This window comes from Cololabis saira, chromosome 2, assembly GCF_033807715.1.
Source record: "Cololabis saira isolate AMF1-May2022 chromosome 2, fColSai1.1, whole genome shotgun sequence".
Taxonomy (NCBI): domain Eukaryota; kingdom Metazoa; phylum Chordata; class Actinopteri; order Beloniformes; family Belonidae; genus Cololabis; species Cololabis saira.
This window is the reverse complement of record NC_084588.1, coordinates 20,298,700-20,324,135: the sequence shown is the minus strand read 5'-3', so window position 1 is coordinate 20,324,135 and position 25,436 is coordinate 20,298,700. Positions and strand designations below refer to the sequence as shown.

The 25,436-nt window shown below is 39.0% G+C and overlaps 3 protein-coding genes across 4 annotated transcripts; 1 reads left to right on the top strand and 2 right to left on the bottom strand.

Moving 5' to 3' along the window:
• The first annotated feature begins 1,797 nt into the window (after nucleotides 1–1,797).
• On the top strand, nucleotides 1,798–5,747 carry LOC133419963 (uncharacterized). Its single transcript, XM_061709485.1, has 4 exons — nucleotides 1,798–1,907; nucleotides 2,450–2,627; nucleotides 3,427–3,623; nucleotides 5,259–5,747. The coding sequence occupies exons 1-4, from the start codon at nucleotides 1,884–1,886 to the stop codon at nucleotides 5,571–5,573; spliced, it is 714 nt and encodes a 237-aa protein (XP_061565469.1). The 5' UTR covers nucleotides 1,798–1,883; the 3' UTR covers nucleotides 5,574–5,747.
• Nucleotides 5,748–7,622: 1,875 nt separating this feature from the next.
• On the bottom strand, nucleotides 7,623–11,942 carry LOC133419958 (hyaluronan and proteoglycan link protein 3-like). Its single transcript, XM_061709471.1, has 5 exons — nucleotides 11,721–11,942; nucleotides 10,942–11,167; nucleotides 10,711–10,856; nucleotides 10,300–10,602; nucleotides 7,623–8,102 (listed from the first exon to the last, which is right to left on the bottom strand). The coding sequence occupies exons 1-5, from the start codon at nucleotides 11,854–11,856 to the stop codon at nucleotides 7,813–7,815; spliced, it is 1,101 nt and encodes a 366-aa protein (XP_061565455.1). The 5' UTR covers nucleotides 11,857–11,942; the 3' UTR covers nucleotides 7,623–7,812.
• A 1,507-nt stretch (nucleotides 11,943–13,449) lies between these two features.
• LOC133459719 (EGF-like repeat and discoidin I-like domain-containing protein 3) lies at nucleotides 13,450–22,973 on the bottom strand. Of its 2 annotated transcripts, none has more exons than XM_061739944.1 (10): nucleotides 22,796–22,973; nucleotides 19,350–19,475; nucleotides 19,132–19,263; nucleotides 16,814–16,927; nucleotides 16,424–16,605; nucleotides 16,185–16,340; nucleotides 15,926–16,070; nucleotides 15,044–15,246; nucleotides 14,796–14,951; nucleotides 13,450–14,351 (listed from the first exon to the last, which is right to left on the bottom strand). In XM_061739944.1, exons 1-10 carry the CDS (start codon nucleotides 22,869–22,871, stop codon nucleotides 14,208–14,210), a joined length of 1,434 nt encoding a protein of 477 aa, XP_061595928.1. In that variant the 5' UTR covers nucleotides 22,872–22,973; the 3' UTR covers nucleotides 13,450–14,207. The 2 variants fall into 2 exon arrangements, with proteins under 2 accessions (XP_061595928.1, XP_061595936.1); XM_061739952.1 differs by having other exon boundaries at nucleotides 15,044–15,228.
• Between the last annotated feature and the right edge of the window lie 2,463 nt (nucleotides 22,974–25,436).

Sequence of the window (25,436 nt, the reverse complement as noted above, 5' to 3'; positions counted from 1 at the left end):
TTGATATTTTGATGTATAAAATCATATTTCATATTATTAGTTATACTTACTTCTGTGTATTTACCTAGTTAGATGCTCAAATCTTTATAAAATGGCAAATTTGCATTTTAATTATTTGATTTACTGTACATACAGTTTATATCTAAGTGCATATCTGTCATGTGATTTTGTTGTTGTTGTTAGGAGTGAATATATAATAGAATCGGTTAGGGATGAAATAGGCAGTGATTGCTTTAAAAATCTGTCAACAATTTCTATATTCTAGGCAACGCCTTCAAGGAGAAAGGATTCGAGAAAGAAGGAGGAGGGAAATGATGAAAAAATTAGAAAAGTTGAAAGAAAAACTGGCAAAGGAAAAGAAAAAAGCAAAAAAATACAAAAAGAGATACCAGAGGAAAAAGAAAGAAGCACCATCAGCGTCTCCTCATTCAAAACTCAGGGATCTGGTAAGAAGCCAAAATGTTAGGTCCCCCATTAGGAAAGTCCTATTATTTCACACCACCCTGGTTGCGAATATCCAAAGAAAATACAGAAACGCCAAAACATAAAAAAACACAACACAAACATATTCATACTTATAGCAAAAGCAACTCATTGTGTCATTGTTTCCACAGGCCACATCCACTTTAGAATGATAGTACCATCAGAAGTGCACCAACCTCACACCAATCTTGGGTTGAATATTAATGTTTTAACCCTGCGGAAATTAATTGGGAAGTTTTATTACCTGTAGATCCAGTAAGGTAAGGAAAAGGGATTTTTTTTATGTTTTCATTAACGAACAAGCACTCCAGAGTAAAACTGTATTTCAAAGAGACGGCAACAAAATTTCTTAGCACTCAGGTAATGAATTTCAAATTTATATTGGTATACAAGGGTTACGTTCCCTTCAGAAATGTAGAATAAGAAAAAATATCTTTGTTTTCATGAATCGCTTTCAATTCAAGTTGTACATCCACTATAAAATATGTATTTTATATTTTTAAAGGCCTTTATATTGCACATGTATAATTTTAATGATGTGTACTATTTTGTGTGGAAACAGATTTGTGTGGATACGGATCCCTTCTTCTTTTTAAACAGAGATATTAAGTCATTTTTCAAATGTTGACAATTTCATGAGGTCTTGATCTAATGCCTGTAACATATTTAAGTAAAAATACCACAGATATAGAGTACCACAGCTCTCTTTTCAAAATATCTTTATATCTCTTTCCATAGTAGCCGGTTAAGTGGGTCACAGTTATCAACTCAACTTGACTTTGTGCCTCCCATCTGTTGTGTATGCATCTTTTTTTAATCAAACTACAGCTTTGTGCAACCCATATGCATAGTACAGCCAATAAACTATAATTTGAATATGGGTTGAAATAAAGGGGAGGAGTGTGAACAATTATACTCTTATCTGGAGCTGTGACGTCACAGAGCCCTGCAAATCTCAAGAGCTCAGTAAATGACAACATTTGAAGCTGGCAAGGTTGTGTTATGTTTTGTCTTTGCCAAAGGTAGGGACACCCTGGACACATTTAGACAACAACCACAAACATTCACTCCTACATACATGCATTTTGACTTTGGGAGGAGAGAGAGAGAGAGAGGGAGGGAGAGAGAGAGGCGACATTACTAACCACTAACTAACAGTACAGTATAATGTAGTATAGTTATATGTACTGTTATCCATTGTTATTTGTGATGTTTCTGGATTGAAGAACAAGCGGAAGCTTGCTTTTAGCTTGTATTTTGAAAAGCAGCCACGGAATGCGTTTACCGTAATGTCGATGGTTTGCGCGCACAACCAAACAAAGTGTGCGCTCGGGTGAGCGTGTAGTGGGGGCTGGTCCCGGTTCTGGTCCTGTTTCCTCCAACTAAACTTTTCTGGGACCATGGACGTTGTCCTGCAACCAAATGTAAGAAAATACATGCATTGATGGGAGTAATTGTTGTGTTTTCTTAAATATAACAAAATACACACGTGGTCCTTCTACTCGCCTAAGCTGTGGAGAAGTTTGTTATTGTTTTTTTAGCCGTGGAGAAGTTACGTGTTTCAGAAAATATGTCTTGTTGTAATTTAACATTTCAGATTGGCTAAATGTTTCAGGCTACCTAAGGCTTATCACACACTAAAATCAAACTGTAAAATTGTGAGGTGTAAAGGCTCATTTATGGTTCCGCGTTACACCAACGCAGAAATTACGGCGTACGGTGCGCGTCGCCGCGTACCCTATACCGTAGGCTACGCCGTCGTTTTAACGCGGAACCATAAATCAGGCTTAAGTTTTACAGATTGCAGATGTTTGCAGAAACACAAGTGATGCTTTGGACACCTCGGTTAACATCTCTGTTTAAAGTTTTCTCTTTTAAACCTTAACGCGTTTTTTTTTTTTTTGAAAAGAAAGGCTTGCTTGCTCTCAAATCTGTGATTGTTATTTATGTTCTAACTGTTCTCCAGGTCCATGCGACCATCGTTAAAGGGCCGGCTCTGCCGGCGCCGCAGCGCTGCAGCACGTGCTGCCCCACCGGCCTCTACCATTGTCCCTTCTGCTCGCCGCTCTCCTACAAACCCACCAAGCGCTCCAAGCTCAAGCATCACCTGGAGGTTCATCGAAGAAGAGCGTGTCGTATTGGAGGTAATGTTTGCTCTCTCCCCCCCCTGGATGTCAAAACACGTTGATTAATTAGGCTACTCTGTGATTTATGATTCATGAGCAACCTCAACTGTATCTTTATCCTGCAAAAAGGTTTTATCAAAATTATTACATTTTCCAATAGAGTTACTAGATCCACCCCATTGTTCCAATCCCTAAGTATTCTCCCTATTTTTGCTGTAAATGTTTTTCAGATTTGTCTTTTTGTCTATCAATCCATTCACAAGCTACTTCCAACCTGTTTTCATTCTTTATTTCAATTCCCAAATTCATCACTTCAATACTAGGTCTGCAAACAATCTCCATCCCACCCTTTTTCAGGTCTACTTTTTCCCAATTTTCAACTAGATTCAGAGGTTCCTCTTTATTGGAACACCTTACTACACTATATTAGAGAATGCTCGAGTACAAATACTTTCAAAAAACAAATCACAACATTTTTGCTAGCCCAACTTAGCAAAGCTTAACCATTCATTTTCAGCACTTCTCGGCACACCCTCATTAGATTCCTGTTTGTTTTCTAGTAATTTAGCTTATTTTCCTTAGTTGTCCTATGTTTTACATATTTCGGTAGATATTGTTTGTTTCATTATAGGAGGACCACTCGACAAGCCCTTATGGGTTTTTTTGGTTCCTCCCACACATTTTCTGTTTGTATTTCTTTTTTTATTTCCTTTTTTTTTTCTCTACATACTGTTCGTCTGTACTTTTAAAACGGTTGTATATTTTTATGTGCAAATAAACTAAACTAAAATGATAATACAATTTGTAAATATTACAGAATATGTCGTCTACCGATGTGGACACGGGTGCAGGAGAAATCTGCATTTCCATTGTTTGTACTGCCCAGCCACGGTGATGAGGAGAAGAGATTTCATCATTCACGTTCCCTTCTGCCGAGAGATGCAAGAGAAAAGGATGTCCAAACAAGGGGATCAAGAAGAATTTCCACAAACAAACAGTCATTCATTGTTCATAGTAAGATTGTAATCATTTACTGATGCACATGGTGTTTGTTTTTGTAGATGAACACATTTCAACACCATTTCCCAAGGTTATTAGTTCATCCTATTTCTCTTAATTTTTTGTCTTCGAGGAAAAAAGTACAGCTGTGTTTAAAATAAAAGAAGTAATTTTCAATAGTAGCCTTGTGTTTTTCAGGTTGCAAGGTTTAAAATAGTGTAAATGCAACCTCAGATGAACAATTACCGGTATGGATTATATGTTCCACTGTCATTTATTTAACAGAAACAAAACCAAAATGCTACTCCCACAACAATTAGGTGCTGCTGATGAATTTTACTTGACTTAGTTGATCATTGGAAGTGTAAACTGTAAACTCCTGTTAAAGTGGACGCTTTGGTAGTTTCCTAGTCTAGAGCATTCAGGTATCATGATAACCAAATGCCAAAATGATAGGACATCAGAAATACAGTAGTAGTAATACTAATTTTAGAGAAGGCACTGCCACTGTCCCTCAATCTCTTAAGGCCATTTCCAGACAATTTGCCTCAAAAGAACTGGGATGGGCTCCACCAAAGCCCTGTGGACCTGACTAGGAAGAAGCAGAGATAGATGGGTATCTAATTGTAATTTATAACCCAATTCATCCCAGTTAAGTCCAAATTAAAAATACTGATAGATTTAAAAATGCCTATTTTAGCCTCATTCCCATTAGTAAAGCTAAAGCACCTGATTAAGAACATTCTTCATCTTCAGATATCTCAGCATGTTTAGTCCCAAATCAGATTGTCCAGTCTGCAAGGAAAAAAACAAATAAAAGAGGACTACATCTGAGACCAGGCTTCAGTTAGGATGTTAAATAATCCTGAAAGTCCAGCGAAAAAAAGACCAAATTATACAAAGCACTGAAGTGGCTTAGTTTTTCAGTTAGTGCTGCTTCATTTTGTCTGTTTTTGTCAAATAATGACATTTTGTAATCCGTATTTGGTCATCTCACATTGCATTTGCCTGATTCTAAGATATTGTAGTGACTTTTACTATTAGTTTACTTTTTTTTTCAAGCTACTAGGCCAAGAGGATAATATGCAAATTATATAGATATATTGAGATATTAAACAGTAAATTCTAACCTCTTTATCTAATTTCATAATGTTATAATCTGTGTTTATCCAGGCAGGTCATGAAGAAAGCTGTGTATATAAACATTACATGAACTCAGAGCATTTCAACAGTTTTTTTATTTACAGAGGTAAAGAGAAAATTTTGCCTGCAGTCAGTATGATTTTTTTTTTTTTTTTTTTTTTTTTTTTTTTAATGTAAAGACATGTCATTCCACAAAAGTCTCTTAACAAAAAAAAAAAAAAAAAACTTGGGTGCCCATAAAAGGAGTTGTCTATTTCTCCCCCAGCAATTTATGTGCCTCGTGAGCTCTGAGGGTTAATGAAATACAGAATAGCCCCAAATTCTTATTTCACACAGAGATGCCTCTGCCACAATTTTCCTTTTTTAAATGAGCTCACATAAGGAACATGAATATAGCGTAACCTGTCTGTAAAGATTTAAGATTTTTTCAAATACATGTTATAACAAATAGCTTATTGGATATTAATGTTGTTTAAAAAATGTTTCTTCGGCCTTGTTTCCTCACAGGACAGCAGTAATAACAGTGATAGTGATGAAATGGCCAACCTCACTGATTCCCAGGATGAAGAGAGCAGCAGTCGTTCTGTGACTCACTTCGTCTACAGGTCAAACGACTGTGACGTCACGGGGAGTATGAAGACTGAAGAGCCAAACTCCTCAAAATGTGATCAAATGGTACAGACAGACGCTGAAAAACCTCGTGATTGTGATGAGTATTACTTTATGAACCTTGTGAAAGTCTTTAAAAGGTTAATTCCACAGAAGCAGGCAGAAGTCAGGATAAAAATGGAGAGGATCCTCTTTGAAGCTGAGCTTGGGTAGAGGTACACTGCTGTCCGTGTCTCAATGTTTGGGTTTAGGTTGTAACTTTTAGAGATGAGGATACATTTGTTGTTGCAGTTTCACAGAAATGGAAGAAAAAAAAACAACCGTCTGAAATATCCTCAATCTGACAGATGGTATGCATTTTTTTTTCTATGGTTAGACTTTAGCTTTGATTTTTTATTTTTTTTATTTTTATTTTTTATTATGTGGCTGGATATTCTACAGAATGAAACAAATTAAAATGGAATAGATTGTGTTTTTTTTTTAATTGACAGTTCCCTTAATTTTTAGTAGCAATCACTGATAAGTGATCTCTGTCACTCTCATTTGGGCTTCTAGATCTTCCAGCAGGTGTTTTATTCCAATGCCTCCTAAACAAGCTGGTCTGGCCGTCTTAAGTTTGAAAGGCTCCTTCTCTGCACTGCATTTTTCACATATTTCCATAAAACCTCAGCAGGATAGGTTTTTTTTCCGTGTGTTTTTTGGATTTTTTGAAGGACCCGTGGGACTGGAATGACATTGAGCTTCTCACTACTGGAAGTGTCGATGCTCTTGAGTGTCCTGCTGTGTCCTGCATCAATTCAAAGCCAAATAGAGAAAAACGGTGCTAAAACATGACTGACCTCCCTTTTTCATTTGTTTAAAAGCTTTTTTTTTTTTTTTCTAATGTGAATAGGGAGCCAAAAACATTTCACTGTCATCCTTATTAAACAGTCAGTTTTAATTATGTCATTTGTATACTGTATCACATACCACATGCAGAGATACAGGAGAAACATGCTAACCAATTTATCCACACTTGTAACTACCATACCATTGCTTTTTCCCCCCTTTCTTCTTGCGCACAAATGCTGAAATTAATTTAAAGATTGATTAAGCAGAGCGAGAACACTTTTTGTCACTTTCAGTAAATATCTCTTTACTATGTTGCACATATCTGGAGTGCGGTTCTCAGAACCTTGACAGGGATTTTATTTTTATTTTTATTTTTTTTATGAAGGGGACGGAAGAGGTAGCTCTCTGGGTTCATCTAGAAATCCCTAATTGTATCTTTAAGTAGTATAACTGTTTATTCCATGTGTTGTTGTTCACCCAACTCATGATTTTTCTCCTTTTTTAAAGCCAATTTTACAAAACCAGCAACCCGCTATCATTGCTTCTCAGGTCTAGTTAAAAAACTCTGAATTGAACTTACTACCTTACTGAGAAGCAACAGGCGGTGAAGATTGGAAGGAGGGACAATAATGAATTTTCTGCTGTGACAAAATAACTTGTCCATATATTGTACGTTTTTGATACTTTTCTTATTTGATATTTACTTGTATTGTTCGTATGAAATAGTTTCAAGATTTGTGTAATGAAGACCAGTGGTTCTGCCAGCTTGCTCCAGCTGTGCTCACAGCTGTATGCCTCTTGAGTTGGACCAGTTGTTATCACACAGCTGTTTCTAAATGGAATAAAGAATCAGATGTATTTTGATATACCGGTAATTGGGATGACAGCTGAGAATGTATTAACTCTGTACACTACACTTCATGTTATGAGTTGAATTCTTTTTTCAAATAAACGGCTTTGACATCAAGCTGCATCAAGTCATTCTTTTCTTCTTTTTTTTGATGGTGTGTTTAATTTTGGTACTTTATAAGTGGAGGATTTGAGCACAGACAGATGTCAGGATCTTATGCATCAACATTTTAATGGTTAATAAAGGTATTATCGTACAATAATCAGCTGTAGTTTCTGTCATATACATTTCAACGAACACCATTCTTTCTCTTATTAGTATAGCGTTTGAGATTTATCTTAGCCTTTTTCACTGGTCAAGTGTTATTCAAACAGTTTCAGTAGTTTTTGCAACATGAGTTAGTTGAAGTTTTTTAACGTTAAAATGAATATCTGGGCTTTACTAGAAGTTAAAATATAAAGATAAAAAATACAATCAAATGAAATCCTTTAAAATAAGGGACTTTCATGCGTTCTTTTTTCTTTCAGAAATCCAGCAGTTCATAAGAAAAAAACAACCAAAAAACCACCTGTGACCTCCTTTGGCTAGGCAGTGTGTTAGAAGAGTGTCCAGGTAAATATATGTAGTATTTTGTGTATTAAAAGCACGTCTTTGTTTGCTAACCCATCACGATAGTCACGTGACCTTGTGGAGTTCTCTGCGACTCCAGCAGTCATTTAGGTGCAGGTTGATTACAGGTTTATTTAAAGCAGAGTGTTTCCTTTTATGTGCTCATTCATCATCTGACTCGTAGCAGTAGACCCCGTGCATGTGTTTAGGGAGCGGGAAGCCCAAGCTGCGCACACCCGGCTCGGCTGGACCACAGTTTTGGCGCGGCCTTGTGATGGGATACCGCAGGCTCCCATCAGCCAGCCAGCCAGCATCACAGCGGTCCAGACCTCCCAACTTCCAGGCGGCGTAGAGCTGCCCGACCTTGGCGATCTCTGCTCCGTCCTGCTGACAGGCCTTCTGAGCGTCAGTCAGGTTCATCTTGTGAGGAGCCTGGAGATAGTAGACCTTCCCTTTGAAGAAAACAGATTCATTATCTGCACAGAGATCTTTCTGCAGATGTGGCAGTTAAACGGACACTATGATTAAGCACTAAGAGGATGGGCTCACTCTTATGAGGTGCCGTGAGGGACATAATTCTGAATTAGCATTCATAAACACATGAAATCCAACTCTTTTACACACTATACTGAAAACCTCTCACACTCAATTGTGAAATCTCTCATACACACAGGGGAAATGCTCTTATACATACAACTGGAAATGTATCCACTCACAGATACTACTGAAATGTGCTAACATATACTACTGAAACGCCCTTACACAAACTAGTGAAATCTGCTCCTACATACAGTTGAACATTTTTCCGTCATACACACACTGGTGAAATTCTCTCACAAACATAACTGCGACTGCGAGTACAGGTGTGCTGGATGATCGCGTCACTTTTCCCATCACGGCAGCAGCGTGATAGCTTTCTGCCAGTATTCCATGTGCGAAAGCACTGTTGAGTTTGATAATATATTTGTTTCAACTTTAGTTGAATTTACTATGAATGAAGTTTTGCAATATATTCAAATGTTCAGACCTTCACCTGTATATTATGACATCAATAAATAAGAGCATAATATATGTCCGTATTGGTTCAATACTGAACGCAACTTTTAATTCCCAATTACATAAAGATTCCGTATATTAAGGGACGAGTGGAAACCCTAAGCGTAAGTGCAAGTTGTGTTATATTTCTGTCCAACTTTCCAGTGTATGTAACAATGGACATAGCGTTTGGTCACGTGTTTGGTCACGTGACCCAGTGGTTTCTGAAGAGCGGAGTTGGAAGCTGCTTCTCTCCGTTCGACCGCGTCCATGATGCTGAACAAGCCCCCCCCATGTCGGTTCCTTCTGCTCCCAGCTCGCTGGAAACATTGGGCAGCGTACGGCAGGGATTGGCTGAAGGAGCTGGGAGCAAAGCTAACTCTTGACATGTTCCAGTCGGCTAGTTGAGCGAAAACGCTGCACTCATACAAAGGGAAACAGGCTTCAAAACCGGTCTTCAGAAATCAATGGATGTGTCCGAATTTCCATCCTTCCACCCTAATGAGTAGCAAAAACAGGATGTGAAATTTTTTAGCACGTCCGAAACATTAGTACGTACACAATAGTATGCGCTATCCATACTCATTATTATTAGTATGGATTGATGGACACTAGCTAAGCAGAATCTTCCCACAATGCAATGCAGCAGCAAGAGCATTTCACCTGTGTGTATGAGAGATTTCACAAGTGAGTGTGAGAGGTTTTCAGTATAGTGTGTAAAAGAGTTGGATTTCATATGTGTTTATGAACGCTAATTCAGAATTATGTCCCTCACGGCACCTCATACACTATGGGCCCGATTTACTAAAGGTTTGCGTGTGTAAAAACGTGTGCGAACTTGACAGCACCCGCAAACCCGCAAAGTGCCAGCTGATTTACTAACAGCGTGCAAAGACGACTGCGTCTCTCAAATGCGCAAAATAGCACACGCAATTCAGTTAGTACTTTTGCCCTGATGAATAATCAATATGGGGCGTACCCGCCAGAAATCCTAAATACTGGGAGGGGAAGATGCAAATTGGTCCATTTACCACACGCAATGAGATTTACCAAGCCTGAAGTTTTTGCGGGGATTGTGATTGCGTCTGTATTTAATACGTTCGAAAGGAAGATGCTAATCTCCACATGCAAAAGGAGAAATATTTTATTTGAATGTTAAATCGAGTATTATTCAGCAAAAAGTTGCCACACGAGGCACATTCATTTTTTTATTTGTGATAATTAATAAATTACGTGTTTTCATGGAGAAAAAAGTGTTTCTCAATCTTAGTTGATCACCCGCAAAACAAACAACAAACGTGCAAACTTTTTCAGTGCACACGCAATTTAGTACTCTTTATTTAGGATCTTAGTAAATCGGGCCCTATAAGTACAAGTTCACTTGATAAAGATAATACACATGTTAAGCTGTTCTGCTTTAAGGGTCCTTAACCACATTTTGAAGGCTGTTTACAGTTACAAAGTGAGCATCTACTAGAAACATCTGGAGAGTGCTGTTATCACAGAAGCCTGTGATTTTCATTCTTTAGCCAGTTAGACTGCGGTGAAGGAAGATTTTGAACTCATGACCTTGACCTTTAACAACACCTTTCAGCTCTGAGTACTCCTCCTCACCTCGCAGTGAAGAGGTGAAGCAGAAGGCATCATAGCGATGAAAGTTCAGGCGCCGCCTGCCATAGCTTCGGACCCCTGGTGCGAGGCCTTGCCCACCACAGGGCACTCTGGGCCATGTGATGGGGTACCGGACCGTCGCGTCTGCCAGCCAGCCTGCACTGCACCAGTTAAGACCCTCTTTCCAAGACTGGAAGAGCTGTGTGAAAGAGGCCAGTGTGGAGTCCTGCTCCTCACAGGCCCTCTGGGCTTCCAGGAAGCTCAGAAGGTAACGACCACGAGGGTGCTGGTAGGGAAATATTACACCTGGGCGGAGAAATCAGTGTCATCATGTCCTACTACACCTGATACTTGGTGAAAGAGAGAGAAAAATAATTGCTTCAATCAATACATCTACTAATAATAATCTTGTACCTTGTAACTCCAGATGAACTGTTGCCCTCTCGTCTTCTAGTCCATCCACCACCTCACATCGATACTGACCTGTATCTCTCAGCTGAAGGTCAGTCATCACGAGAGCAGCATCTCCTAGGAACTCCTGTCTGAGCTCTGTGCGACGCCTGACCAACAGACAGCCACAATGATGGAACAACGCATCATTAAGCAATAGCGATGTTTCAAGTGTCATCGATAATTTTCCTCAACCTGAAGACTCCAAAGCTTCGACTCTGAGAGCCAAAAGCCACCAGCACGTCCTCCTCACGGCCTCCAGCAGCAGCAGGCAGCCAAGACCACTTAACCCGGACCTCTCTTGGCGAGCTCAGCTTGGGCTCGTACCAAAACCTGCATGGAAGTGTGACATTTCCCCCTCTGACGCCAAACACAGACGGCTGACCATTGTCCACATGGAGCTTCACACCACTGGAATAAACTGGGACACACATCATCATATTTAGGTGTGCAGTGTTTAGCTGAAATTATCACTTGAAGGTTGATGAAACAACCCAAAACAGGTGAGATGAGGGGCAGTTATAACATTTCTCATGTTTTCCTTCAAGATTACTTTAAATACAAAAGTCAACTTTTGTGTCAATGAGTTTTAATCTTTGCAGGGCACAACGAAGTCTCAAGACTATCGGAACATCCTGGACGTGTGTCAGGAGTGTCAGCCGCAGTTGCTTGTGATGGGTCTTCCAATAGGATGGTGACCCAAAACAGAAATAAAAACATCCAGGAATGGCTGATGAAACACCCACAATATTTTGTTTGGAAAAAGCTTTTGTGAAAGCAGTCATATATAACTGCCCCCTGTTTGAAGTTGTGGTATAAAGATATATACCAGCTAACAACAAGTACGTATGTGAGCTATTTTTGTTTAATTCCTAAGACTAAGATTCGAGATAGGTTGTCATAAAACTTTGAATTCACAGAAAACAATGTGAATGATTTATGGTGCAATGTTGGTCCAGTATGCTCTACTGGACCGATTATGTGCATACTTTGTTTCTTGCCATTTTGACCGAGGATGTCGTGGTAGAGGAAGTTGTTGTGGACATTCGCTGCAGCCGAGGTGCAGCATGAGAGAAGCAGCAGCAGAGTCTGGAGGAAACACTCCCTCATTCTGGCTTTAAAGCCTGATCCTTTATTTTCTCCGAGGAATCTTCTCACCTGCAAAGATATTTCTTATTAAGCTAGTTGTTAACTGAAGCACATCATCAGTATTTTATTAAAGATTATTATGATTGTTACTGATAATCGTATGTGAAGACACAACAACATGTGCATTAAAATGATTTGAGATATCCAGAGATCCAAACAATATTTTAAAAAGTTTGGCTTTTTGAATGGAAAATGTTGTTTCTATGTTTAAAACTTCAGTAAACCTACATTTCCCTGCTTGTTCCACCAAAAAATGCTTCACTTGATTTGTTTAAATAAATGCATGTTATTATAGTCTGCTAATAGACTTTTTTTTCCACAAATAACCCTTTTTTTATATCACAAAAGACATCATGGCAACCAAAAATCTCTACTTTTCAGAAAAGTGAAAACTGGCTTCACAACATATTTTTTTAATGAAACAAAACACTGATGTAACAAACATAACTTTTTAAACACTACAAAGAAAGCTTTTAAATCAAAACACATTTAGTTCACTTTTAATATAGTTTTTTTTCTTGAGAAATAGGGATAAATTCATCTTGAGGAATCCCACTGGTGAAAGTAGCCAACAGTTTTTTTTTTCTGAGTCAAATTGTGATTAAAAAAATAAATAAAAAAATCACTTACCTTCAGTTATGTCCAAACTGTAGATAATCCAGTCGAAAAGAACCTTCAGTGTTGAGGTGAATAAGCACCAGCGTCTGTAAGTGGACGCACAACATCTGAAGTGTGCAGCAAGCCATGATTTCAGTCTCCTCCTTCAGTCGTTGATGATCCATCAGGTGCAGCTATGGCAGCTATGTTAATAATAATGATGATGATGATGTTCTCTAACCTTTTACTGAAAACCAGTTGGGCTTTAATGATCTCTGCTGCTAAATCTGGAGCGGCATGCCGGTTAAGGCTCGCTGAGAGGAAACATCCTCCGTGTCTTTCTGCAGTACCTTTAAGTCCACCTAAGTTTACAGTAGTAAAATACTTATGTTTAATATGCTACATTATACAACCAGAATATTTTACAGGTCTTGTTTATATGAGTTTAAGATTCCCCCCAGAAATAGTAGGACCAAACTGAACAAATATTGAATGTTGTGGAGGAAAATCTTGGATATGAATCCCTCCTGAACTATAAAAACAGACTTTGTCTAGTCCTCTGCTACTGCTGTATTTTTCTCCAAGTAACACATTTTTTAAGAGAACTCCGTCAATGAGGAACACATTGACTTAAACGTGCAGGTTTCTTGCTTGTGTTGTTCTCTAAAAGCTAAATGACAGTAGTAGTAGTCGTAGCAGTGGGTAGATGTGTTTGTGACGCTTCGTTCCACACAGATGATCACACAGCTACTGCCAGGGGCCAAAACAAGTCTGTGAGTTCAGACTAGAGTGATGACGGGGGCTGACAAGGTGTTATTACTTTCACAAACAGCAGGCCAAATACATGTCTCCCCACTTAAAATGTGGCTCACACACATTTATATATATATGTATATATAACTCGGAAAGCTCTATATATTAGCTGATACTACAGCAGGACAGATGCTTGTCTCACGATTGAGCTGATAAAACACACAGCAGAGCTTGTTTTTATTTGTTTTTAGTATTTAATAAATGGTCTTAGTTCTAGACCAACAATGAATTTAAAAAAAACAAACAACAAACTATTTTTTTCCACACATTTCACATTTGTTGTAAAAATGAACGAATTAGAATGAGATTATATAAAAGGATGAGGAAAAAAACATGCCAATTTAAGTTAAAAAAGAAACCCAGATATCACATGAAAAACGTTTACGCTTGTTGAGATCATCAGAGTGCAACTGTCTACTTGTGGACAAACTGTCCTTCCAGGACAGGTGGAAATGTACTTTATTGCACAGGCCCTGCACCACCCTGCTGATATGTGCTCGAGTAACAAGACAGCAGTCGTATAACTGGCTAAGTGAAAAACCGTAATCATGCTGGTGATGATGTCTGACTTGTGTAGCTGTTTGTATCATTAGAAGGAGTAAAGTACACACACTACACAGTTAATTTTATATGAGTATACAGTTTTCTAAAAGTACCGATAGTCAATGCAAGACTCTGTTTAGTAACCAAAAGCCGTAATGTCAATTTCATCTGTGTAAACATAAATAAATCACTAGTCAGAAAAGTGCTAGAAGCGTTAAAAAGTCCAAGCTAATCAGCTAATATGATCTTCATGGAGTGCAAATAGATGATTCTGCTCAGGATCCGCTTTCTGCTGTTGCCTGAAGTGATGGAGTGGCGGGATGAGGACAGAGGATGGGATAAATGGTTAAGACGAGTTTCTAGTCATCGCAACCCAGCAGCTCCATGCGTAGCGTGATGCGTTCGTGCCATTCCCAGGGGATGACCCTGACATAGCGAGCGTAGAACGGAGGCTCGAACAGATTCTTCTTGTGAGTGTTGTTGTCAATATTTCCTTGGAAAAGCTGCAAATAAAAATCAATGGTTTTACTTGCAGAGCAAAATTACTGTCATTTTTCTTTCTGCTACAACAGGAAAGTGAAGTGACAAGAGCATCTTGCAATTCGACTGGGTCGACTGAATGCTTCAACGCCTTTTTTCTTTCATAAACCTTGGCCTCAGAAGCTCTCTGACACTCTTCCTCGCTCTTATTGATCAGAAACATTTTTGATACATGATAGTTTGGCCAAACTGAAGCAACACCATTTCATGATAATGATAACGTCTCCTGACTTAAGCGTCAGCAGCTTTATTCACTCCTTCAGCATGTATCAAGATCTTTTCTGATCAATAAGAGCGAGGAAGAGTTTCAGAGAGGCTGATGATAATATTAGGGTTTTGATTCTGAGGCCAAAGTTTATGAAAGAAAAAAGGCGTTAGGGAAATTAGAATATTCACAGAAATCTGACCTTATCACTGCCGGTGTTCTCATCATTCACTACTTTCCACGACTCTCCGTCGTTGCTATATGCAACTTTAAACACTGAAACAAACTGCACCACCCCAAAGTCCTTAGCACCCTGAGTGATGATGCCAGTGAGGCGCTTTGTTTTCTGCAGATCAACCTGAAGAGAGAACAGAAAAAGATTAAAGATTCTGCACAAGCCGCTGGCTTCAAACACATTTCGCCAATAACGACTGGTCCGGTTTCCCGCACCTGGATCCACTCGGAGCGGTTGTTGTGGGCGGGAGACCAGGCGTTGGTCTTCCCCGCCTTGTCCAGTCGGGCGAACTGGGGGTGCCAGGTGAAAGTATCGATGCCCCACGTGCGGAATTTGCTGGAGGCTGAGAGCTGCTCATCCGAGATGAGCCGAGACTTCATTCCCAAAGACTCCGAGCAACCTGTCGTGTTTGAATAAACTATAAATCAAAAGCAGAAGGAAAAGATGGAGGGAGGGAAAGCCAAAGCGACAGGAAGAGGAGATAGGAGAAGGAAAAGACAAGTGAGGAGAGGAATCAACTTCACCCACATATAGAAGAAATTAAGGAAAATCCCAAAAAAATGCAACTGATTTCATTAAAATCTGTTTTAACCAGTCGTAAGTGAGAAAATAAAAAGAGGCACATAAAGTAGAGAATACACAATTCACTGAGGTACAAATCTATTTGTTTACATTAACTCTCTTATCTTGTCCCTAAAGATTTTATGATCAAAGAAGACGAAGGATAGAGGGATAGAGACAGACAAAAACAAGAATGTGGTGCTGTGGGCTGTCCAGAGTTGTTTATACCAAACACCCACAGCGTGGATACGTGCTGTGAGGCTGAAATAAACTGTCCCTGTCATTTTGCAGATCACAGTAAGAAGAAATCAGCACAATGAAACAAACAATAGAGGGACAGTTAAGAGTAGTGGCAGCGGAGATTTCTGTAACCGTCGCTCAAACTAGACAACTCAAAAATAAACTAAATTCAATGGATGTAAATGTATGCTTTTTTTTATTCTGGTGATCTTATTTATTTATTTTTTTAGCTGCTCTAAATTTTTGACAAGGTTTCACACCTCCAGGACTTTGTGTAATGTTTTCTGTGCGTTTACCGTTGAGTTCACAGCCCACCAGCTCCAGGCGCAGCGTGCAGGCCCGGCGACAAACCACGGGGATGATGCGGATGTACTGGGCCACGATAGGGGGGTCGAAAAGGTTTGTCTTTGTACTGTCGTTATCAGTGTTGCCCACAAAAACCTGCAACACCCCAAGAATAAATACATAAATCAGGTGATTGAGATTTTAATTAGATCAAATCTGGCACGGAAAGGTAAAGAATATACACAATACTTAAGATCATAAAAGGCTGACCATATCCCTGCGTTGGCCATCTGCTTTGTAGGTGATGTAACTGATCCCATCAAAGCTGCTTGCCATCTTGAAGGCTTTGATGTACTCGGCTGAGCCCATGCGACTGGCTCCCTGAGTGATGATGCCCGTCAAACGCATCTTCTTCTGCATGTTGATCTTTTAACAGCGATGTAAGGTTCAGTTAGTCTTTTTGCTTTGGTTGGCTGTTGTCGTGACTTTAGAGCAGTCGCTTTTCTCACCTCTATCCAAGGGTTTCTGTCGTAGGCTGCCGATGTCCAGGCGTTGACGATGCCGTGGTTGTTGAGTCGAGCCAGCTCTGGACCCCAGCGCTGAAGACCCAGGACACCATAGTGCACAGAGGAAGAAGTGATCTGGGACTCCACAATCGCTCCTCCTTCCATCCCCAGCAGAGAAATACATCCTGGGAGACAATGTTTTAGAGTCAATAAATGAAGTTTGCATGTAAACAGTTGAAATATGTCACGCATGCCGTGATAACTAAATGCCAAAGCACTTCAGGACGTAGATCAGGAGATCTTTTATTCGTTTGATTAATTCTGGGATGCAATTTTTTTAAACGAACTCCATGAAAAGGAGTTTTAACATAAAAGTATAGATGATGTACATACGTTGCTGGCACTGCTTTCCGACATATGGCGAGGTGCACTGGCAGGTATAATCTCCATCAAGATCTCGACATATCCCCCCATTGTTACAAGGCTCTTTTGCACAGTCGTTCACATCTGAAAAACACAACAACCTTTTATATTTCAGGGAACATCAATGGTTGTCTGAAGCGACTACTTACGCAAACATTCAGACATAACACAACCCTGTCATTTTGTATGCGGTGGAACAGGTCGTAAAATACGCCATTCAGTGAGCCAAACAGATTTCCAGGGTATTGCTAGAATTATCCAGCCCCTACTTCTTATCTCCAGCCGCCAATTTCACCTCACACCACATTCACTGTAGCTCAAAAATGTGTAGCAGGAAGCCACAACTCAACTCCACTCTCCCAAAGCTAGCAAAAGGTTACAAGATGAATATAAAAAAACACAGATCAAATATTAGTAGGTCATAATTCTGCTGCGTTGCTGTAACACAAAACATACTGTGTATTGTTGCAGTAGTATGTCAGTATATCAGCTTGACGTCAGCTAGGAAAAACAGTATCAACTGGGGTCTTTAGAAAAAAAAACTTTAAACGCCTGTAGTCATGGCAACAAATTAAATCTCAAGTCACCTTCTCATGAACACCGTTCATGCAATGCGGCCAAGTCTCCACAAGGTGGAGCCCTTACAGAGCGGAGACACTGTTTTCAGCAGGATGAATGCGCAGCTTCAAGGGAAACATTTCACTCCTTGATGAAGCTCGGTTTTAATATTTTTGCAAAAACAACATGTTATTTTTCTTTTTTCCCTATGTATGCATACAGGATGAGTAACTTTATATGTATCTGCTGTATTTAATATTAGTTTGTATCTGTACTGGCTTATATTGGGATTTGCCATGTTTATTCTTTATTCTTCTTTGATGTAACTACCAACCAGATAATTTAACATTTTGAGCCTGTATGAGAGAAAGATCTAATAATGAAACATTTTTGATTGCCACCTTAAAAAGAAGTGACTCTAAAGTGAGTCTATATAAAAACTCATAATTATTTGTCCAAGCGTGTTTATAAAAGCTGCATGAATGTGTTTATTTGTCTCAGTGACGCCGGGAAAACTTCAGAACCAGAGCAGATGAGATGCTGACGTAATGCCACACGGGTCTGTTGATTACTTGTTCCCTTTAATGCTAAGAGGATTGGTCACAAGTTAGAGACAAATGCCTGCATGACTGCGACAACAGTGGCTCAACACAGAGTATAATTCTGAGAAACAAGGGATTTTACTAAGAAGTGGAGCGTAAAACAGCCTTTCAAATACCCAGCATACAGATGTTACCAGAATTTAACATTTTATCTTCTGGAGTGGGGTTTCAGTTTTCCCAATAAGAATCCTGATTTCCCCCCCATTGTTTCTAATATTGAAATTCAACCTTTCCAACCTTCATACAGAGCACTCTCTCCTCATTAGTCTCAGAAATGTTCCTCTCATTAGTTTCAGTAATGTATTTGTGTGTACAGTTAATAGAGGACAGATTTCAAACCCTTGAAGCACCTAAAGTGCAGTCCACCCATTTAAGTCTGCCTTACTCAAAATGATAAAATGCCTGGGAACAGACAAACAGACTTTACAACCCAACAGTTGGTGTTCAGATTGTTTCCTTTGAGTGTTTAAGCAGACGCCTCGTCAGTAAAAGCAGTCCTGAGAGTTATGTTCAATTGAACGTATGTAGTCTTTTTTTTTCAGGCAGAACAAACCTTTTTCTTCAATAATTACAAACCACCGTGGGAACTTTCATCTGATTGGGTCAAACTTTAGCACAAATAGATGCAGCATTGATGCTCTGAGGTGGTTATCTGCATGCTAAGAGACTTGGAGTGTCTGTTTTTTTTTTTTTCTTTTTTTTTTTACTAATTAGCTAAACAGAATAACCGCAGAGCCCACTGAATGAGCCTCTTTCATTAAATTGCTGAATGCAAAGATCTCTTTCACTACTGATGTTGTGGCAGGATGGAAAAGCTCCTTGTGTGTTAACACTCGTAGAACTTTCATTATTTTACTGCATTTTTCACATAATTTTCTGCCAAAATTTCGACTCAACTGTCTCTTATTTGTTTGAAATCTTCATATACTAGTTTTTTTTTTACATTGTCTGTTTTTTATCTAGGCCATTAAGTCTTATTTTACTAATAGGTCTTCCATGCCAACATCCACAGGATGAGAATGCGTTCCTGTTTCACTGAATAAATAGCAGAACATCTTCCTGGACTGAAATGTTTGTGTGAATGCACCTTTATAGGAAAGATGGGAAGCGAAGGCAGAAGTAACTTACTGATCTGGCAGTGCACTCCCTCGAAACCCGGCTGACACGTGCAGACGTACTCATTAAAGACATCTCCACGTCTGGTCGGAGCAATGACCTTGCAAGTCCCGTCATTTCGACAGGGGTTGGGATTGCAGGGTCCTGGAAGATGGGAAAGGGAAAGACTTTGTTAATCTTAGTCAGTGACCAACTATGATTTCCTCCAGAATATTCCTAATCCACTCTACCTGTCTCCGTCAGGTTACAGGTGTCGCCGCCAAAGCCGTCCGCACAGATGCAGATGAAGGGTTCATCTCCTACGCCTGTAACGCACGTGGCTCCATTGTGGCAAAGGTTTACTTCACAGTAGTCACCTGAGCAGAAGAGATGGAAACATGGAGAGCACTGGTTTTTAAACCATACACAGCCAACCCCTTACACTGCTATGGAAAAGACTCCTCAAAATGACTGCCACGTTTACTCTTATTTATACCATTTCACATCCTGGTACATGAAATTACGTTATCTGAACTGAGCTATTGTTTTGAGGGAGTGACCTTGTGTGAGAAAGTTATCAGAAAAAACAGCCTTGTCTCTGGAATGTAGTCTAAGCAGAACAGCATAAACATCCTTGATTTTATCTTCTCCTGATTACATAGAATTTCCCCTATCAATTATTATTTTTACTAGCTTGCTTTATTTATCTCCACTTGATAAACAGATTTTCCAAGGTAATAGAACCAAGTTATTTTCCCATAGCTTTTTGAGAAGACACATTCATGGCTCCAACTACTCAAATGTGTTGCTTTTCCAAGCAATATATTTATTTTATTTTTATTTATAAATTAAGAGGTCTGAGCTGTTGGTTAAACAAAGCAACCATTGAATGGGGCCACTATATTTTTAACAATATCAAGATGTATCCATAATGACAATAATGATTATCTGCAGCCTAATCTGTTTCCGTTTTAGAAAATGGATCATAGGCACCACCTTTTTGTGTGGGATGCATGTTGGGATACACTCAGTAGATTTGAATATCTCTGGTGTTGGGTGGGCTTTTTTGAGGAGGAAAACATTTGTGAAGATGGTTTTCAGTTAGTGTAGATATTTCAGTTCTAATGATTTAATATATCAAGATGTAATTTAGAAAAGAAATATTAAGAAGAAATAAATACAATCACAAATGAACGTCAACGCACAAAATATAACACTGCACTTTTATTTATTTACCAAAAATAAGCTTAAGTCAGTAGAAGTGTTTGGAAAACGTCCTAAGTAGGATGTAGGGTAAGTAGCAGATGGGTGCTGATAATCATAAATATCAAATGTGAGCACCTCTGTAAAGGCAGATGTTTTGTTAGTTTGTTGGTCAGGAGCACCGTCAATGCTAATAAGGACACATATCAGGAATCATCATAGAGAAGAAGTTGTTGCTGGGATGGGTCATTCTGGGAAGAGTTATCAAGCCATTTTGAAATAATGTGGAGAATGACATTAGCAATTAATAAGAAAGGAATGACTGTAGCCTGTTTATAAAGTTTGTTAAGCGAAAGCGTCTTCTGTCTAAAAGAAAACATAGTAGCAAAACCAAGGACTGAATAAAGTTGCATTTGAGCAAACAATACTTTTTTTTTGTTTTTCCAATGCACTATGGACAGACCAGACCAAAGTGAGGATGTTCAACCGTCACGGCAAAAACTAAACTCAGAAAGTCAGCACAAGCGCCATACACCAACTGTCAAGCATGGTGGTCATCACAGGGGGTTGTTTTTGCAGCCGCAGGACCCAAGTGTTGCTCTACAGTAAAATGTGATGCCATCTGTCTGACAGCTGAAGCTTGGTCGAACTGGCTCACGCGACAGGACAATGACCCGAAGCACACAGGCACATCTACACCAGTGGCTGAAGACTTGAGAAGAATTGAGAGCCATGGTGTCATAATGGCCCGGTCAAAGTCCAAGCTTCTACCCAATAAAAGTGTTAACGGGATCTCAAGAGAGTAAAGCATTAACAAAAACATACAAACCTTGATGAACTGAGGCAACACTGTAATGAAGACAAAGACAAAACGGTCTCCACAATAACACAGATTGTAACAAAAGGTGGTTACACAAACCTTTGACTCACAACTTAGTTATTCCTACATCTGCCCTTTGAGTTTTTGTCCAATAATTAGGTGGTTCAACAAACTCTTGACTCACAAGGTACACTTAGTCATTCCTACATCTACCCTTTGAGTTTTTGTCCAATAAATATGTAAAATATCATGTATGTGCTGTTAATCTGAGATTGTATTCCTTTAACTGTAAGACATGGTAAGGATCCAATGAATTTTATTTTTTTTTGTTACGTTCTGATATGAAAAATCATACCTCTTAGAGAGGGTGTACTTTCTTTTTTTTAACATGTCTGAAGACATCACAGACAGTAGAATGTGTTTATCTTCAGGATTAAGAGCTTGTAGGATAACACTGCATCAGCTCAGGGTAACTCAGGACATGCAACACACCTGACTGACAGGTACAGGATAAACAAAGTTAAAGACTGAATCCAAACAAACATCATAGCAGCAACAGAAGATGGATAAAGTACTGAAAGCCACCTGTGATCTTTAAATCCTCTAGGTTGATGGCAAATATTCAGGTCGATCTAAAGTTAGATGAGTGGACAGCTGGTTCAAGCTCGCACCAGAAGAGAGCCCAGATGCTGTTATTTCCTGCTCCATCTGTCGCGTGTCCGCAGAAATGTCCAGAGTGACGTTAACATTTTACAATATAAACTGGAATTGGGATTTCAAAAATACAAAGCCTTTTAGGTTCATTATTGTGTTTGCAAATATATATAAGATTCTCCCTCAGTGGGGAAACTTATTTTGTTGTCAGCAGTACACTTAGCACACACATGTAGGGGAGGGGTAAAAAGACTGAAAAGTCAGAAATAAAAAATATATTAAAAATACAAAAAGATACGTATAAAATATGTATAAATATATATATGTAACTGCATATATAATGTAACATTTTGGAAACTGCACTGTCTACTCTGAGTGATGCATGAAAAACATATAACTCAAGAACACCCAGACATTTACTGTACCCCCCCCTGCTCCCTGCAACAACCCTCATCCAAAATAAAACTAGTAATAACAGTTTCAAGTGTAATAACAGGGCAGTGTCACGTTTAGTCACCCACTGCCATGACAATAATATGTTGTTTCTAATTATTGGTTATAGAGTATGTACCAGTTACATAGGAAATTGATTTAGGAAACATACATAGAAGAGTTAACTAAGAAAGCGATTAAGATGACTACATTAAAATCTGAGTTAGCAAGCTGTTGCACATCTCTTTTTGTCATTCATTATTACCCTTCCTCCCAACACCCTTTTCCATCTCACATCTTAATGTAAAGTTTGAAAGGGAAGCAGCAAAAGTAGTCAAAACAGGCTCGGCTTCTTTCAGGAAGAACAGGACTTTCAGGACAGCTCATTTGGAAAAACAGAAATGAAAGTTCAAGGAACAAAACAAAGGCACTATAAAAAGTTCACTCGTGAGTTAAATGAAAAAGCTGAACCCTGTGAAAGCTTAAATTGTAACACCCGAAAACAAGAAAGGTCAGAACTTTACAGGAGTGTCACTCAGTCTTCCAGTCAGATTTGAAACGTGTATTTTGTTTAAAAAGGACACTTACCTCTGACTGAATACAGGCAAAGCAGAAGGGAAAGGGTTCCTAAAGACACTCTTATTCCGTTTCCGATGAGTTTCATATTTGTTTAACCTCACTTCGTTTGTTCCGCAGACCGAAGCGACGCTGTACCGTTAAACTCGACAGATTCAGCTTGTAGTCAGCAGCCTGAGTAAACCGAGCAGGCGGCGGATTGTTTTCCATAAATCCCGATGCGGTGAGCGCGTGTGACGTCATTCAGTGGGCGGATAACGCGGAGACGGGAAAAGTCTGGATTCATCCCGAAGTGCAGCTGTGGCTCCAGTCTCTATAATAATAATAATAATAATAATAATAAAAATAATAATAATAATAATGGATAATAATAATAATAATAATAATAATAATAATAATAATAATAATAATAATAATAATAATAATAATAATAATAATAATAATAATAATAATAATAATAATAATTAAAGCTGCAAGAAGCGATGAACGGGCCCTCGCATGTGCAATTTTCACCAATAAAGGTCAAGGACTCAAAACTAAGTCCGATGACACCACCCATGACCCTTTATGTCAAACCATTGAAAAGTTATCGCAGAAAATAGGGACTATCAAATGCCGACCAATCAGAAGAATAGGTGGGGCTAATTTGCACCAATTGTGTTCAAGGATTCAAAACCGAGTCCGATGACACCACCCAAGACTCTGTCAAACCATTCAAAAGTTATGGCAGAAAGTAGGAACTATCAAATATGGACCAATCAGATGAAGGGGGGAGCGCGCTTTTTGGCGTCTATCGTGTCCACGGTAACGCTTTTGACTGAGAAAAGTAATGCGTTTCATCGCAGGATTTTGATCTATAACACACCTGGGTGCACATACGGTTCGGGCGAAGAAGCGGCCGAAGAAATTACATAAATTGCGCCAAAATTACACGATTAATTCAAAATGGCCGACTTCCTGTTCGGTTTCGGCCATGGCACCAAGAAACTTTTCTTTAAATTGCGACATGATACAGGTGTGTACCGATTTTCGTGCATGTACGTCAAACCGTATTGTGGGGCTTGTTGCACAAAGTTTTCTAGAGGGCGTGTTGAGCCATTAGGCCACGCCCATTAATGCAAACCATTAAATATCAAATTTTTCGCCAGGCCTGTCTTGCATGCAAAATTTGGTGACTTTTGGGGCACGTTTAAGGGGGCAAAAAGGCCCTCATTTCGTCGTAAAAATAAAAACGAGAACGAGGATAACGACGAGGATAAAAATTCCTACAGATACAATAGGGCCTTCGCACTGTCATTGCCTGGGCCCTAATAATAATAATAGCTGGGCTGAAAAACAGAATCCAACACGCGGTTTCTGCTGATTATTGGCCAATATCAATTGCCACTTGGGTTCCCTTATATGTTTATCGTGAAGCCTGACCCTGATAAGTCAAAGTCATCTTTATTGTCAATTTTTCATAAAATACAAGAAATCGAAAGTACGTTTCCCTCTTGGCCGACATGAAATAAATAAAAATAAATAAAGTAAATGAGATAAAAATAGTAGTGCAAACAGATTAAAATTAAGTTAAATTGTAAAAATAGTTAAAATACTATATACATAGTGTTATAAATAAGAGACACTTTGGTCGGTTCATTGTGAGTATAACATTTTTAATTCATTTCTTTTTTTATTTACCTTTATTTGTCCCACAAGGGGAAAGTATTCGCTGCTTTTAACCCATCTCTAGTTAGACTAGGAGCAGTGGGCTGCGCCGCGCCCGGAGGGCAGTTAGGGTTAAGGGCCTTGCACGGATGCCCAAAGTAGTTCACTTTGGTTGCAATCAGGGGACCTGAACCTGGGTCCTCCAATGTGGGCTTGGTTACAGACCCCAGCCCATTTCTGTAACCACTAGGCTACCACTCCGCTAAGAGCAGTTCCAAAGGGGGCAAACATGGACAGTCCTATATGAATTCTAATTTTTGAGCTAATTTATATTTCAGATATGGTCCACTCTACCTTTGGCCATTACCAGTTATGTGGGACCGCAGCAATCCTCATTAATGTGCAAGTTCAAGAGCATGGTTAGAGGATGGCAAAATGTCCCTCTGTCAATTATTTTTTTTTGTAATAAACTACATGGAAAAGAAACCAAATAAAAAGACCACATTTACCAGAACTGAATATAAAGCAGTCATAGATATGTCAGCTGTTTAAAGACAATTTAAAGCAATCTGGCTGTGTAAATCAACAGTGTGGTTATGGATTGTGTTGATGTCTGAAGTATTAATAAACACTTATCTCTACACAAACTGCTGACATTAAACAGTTGGTAGAATATGTTACATTGGAAAAAAAAAAACTGTTGTCATTCTGTTTTTATAATAAAGCTTCCTACAAACGTAATTTTATTGCGCAGTCGGTATAAGCAACTGAGGGCCAACATACAATAATCTCTTAAACTCTGTCGCCATCAGGTGGACGTTATATTACAATTGCAAGAATGTTTCTCATAAGAGAAGTACGTTGGTTTTCAAGATTAATATTATACTTTTTTTTCCAAGTATCTCCTCAATATAGGCCTATTAAACTGCTGGTGTTACTAATAAACTTCCTGTAAATATGCCCTTTAAGGTGCTTTACTTTTAATAGTGTGTGGTTTAACTCTGAA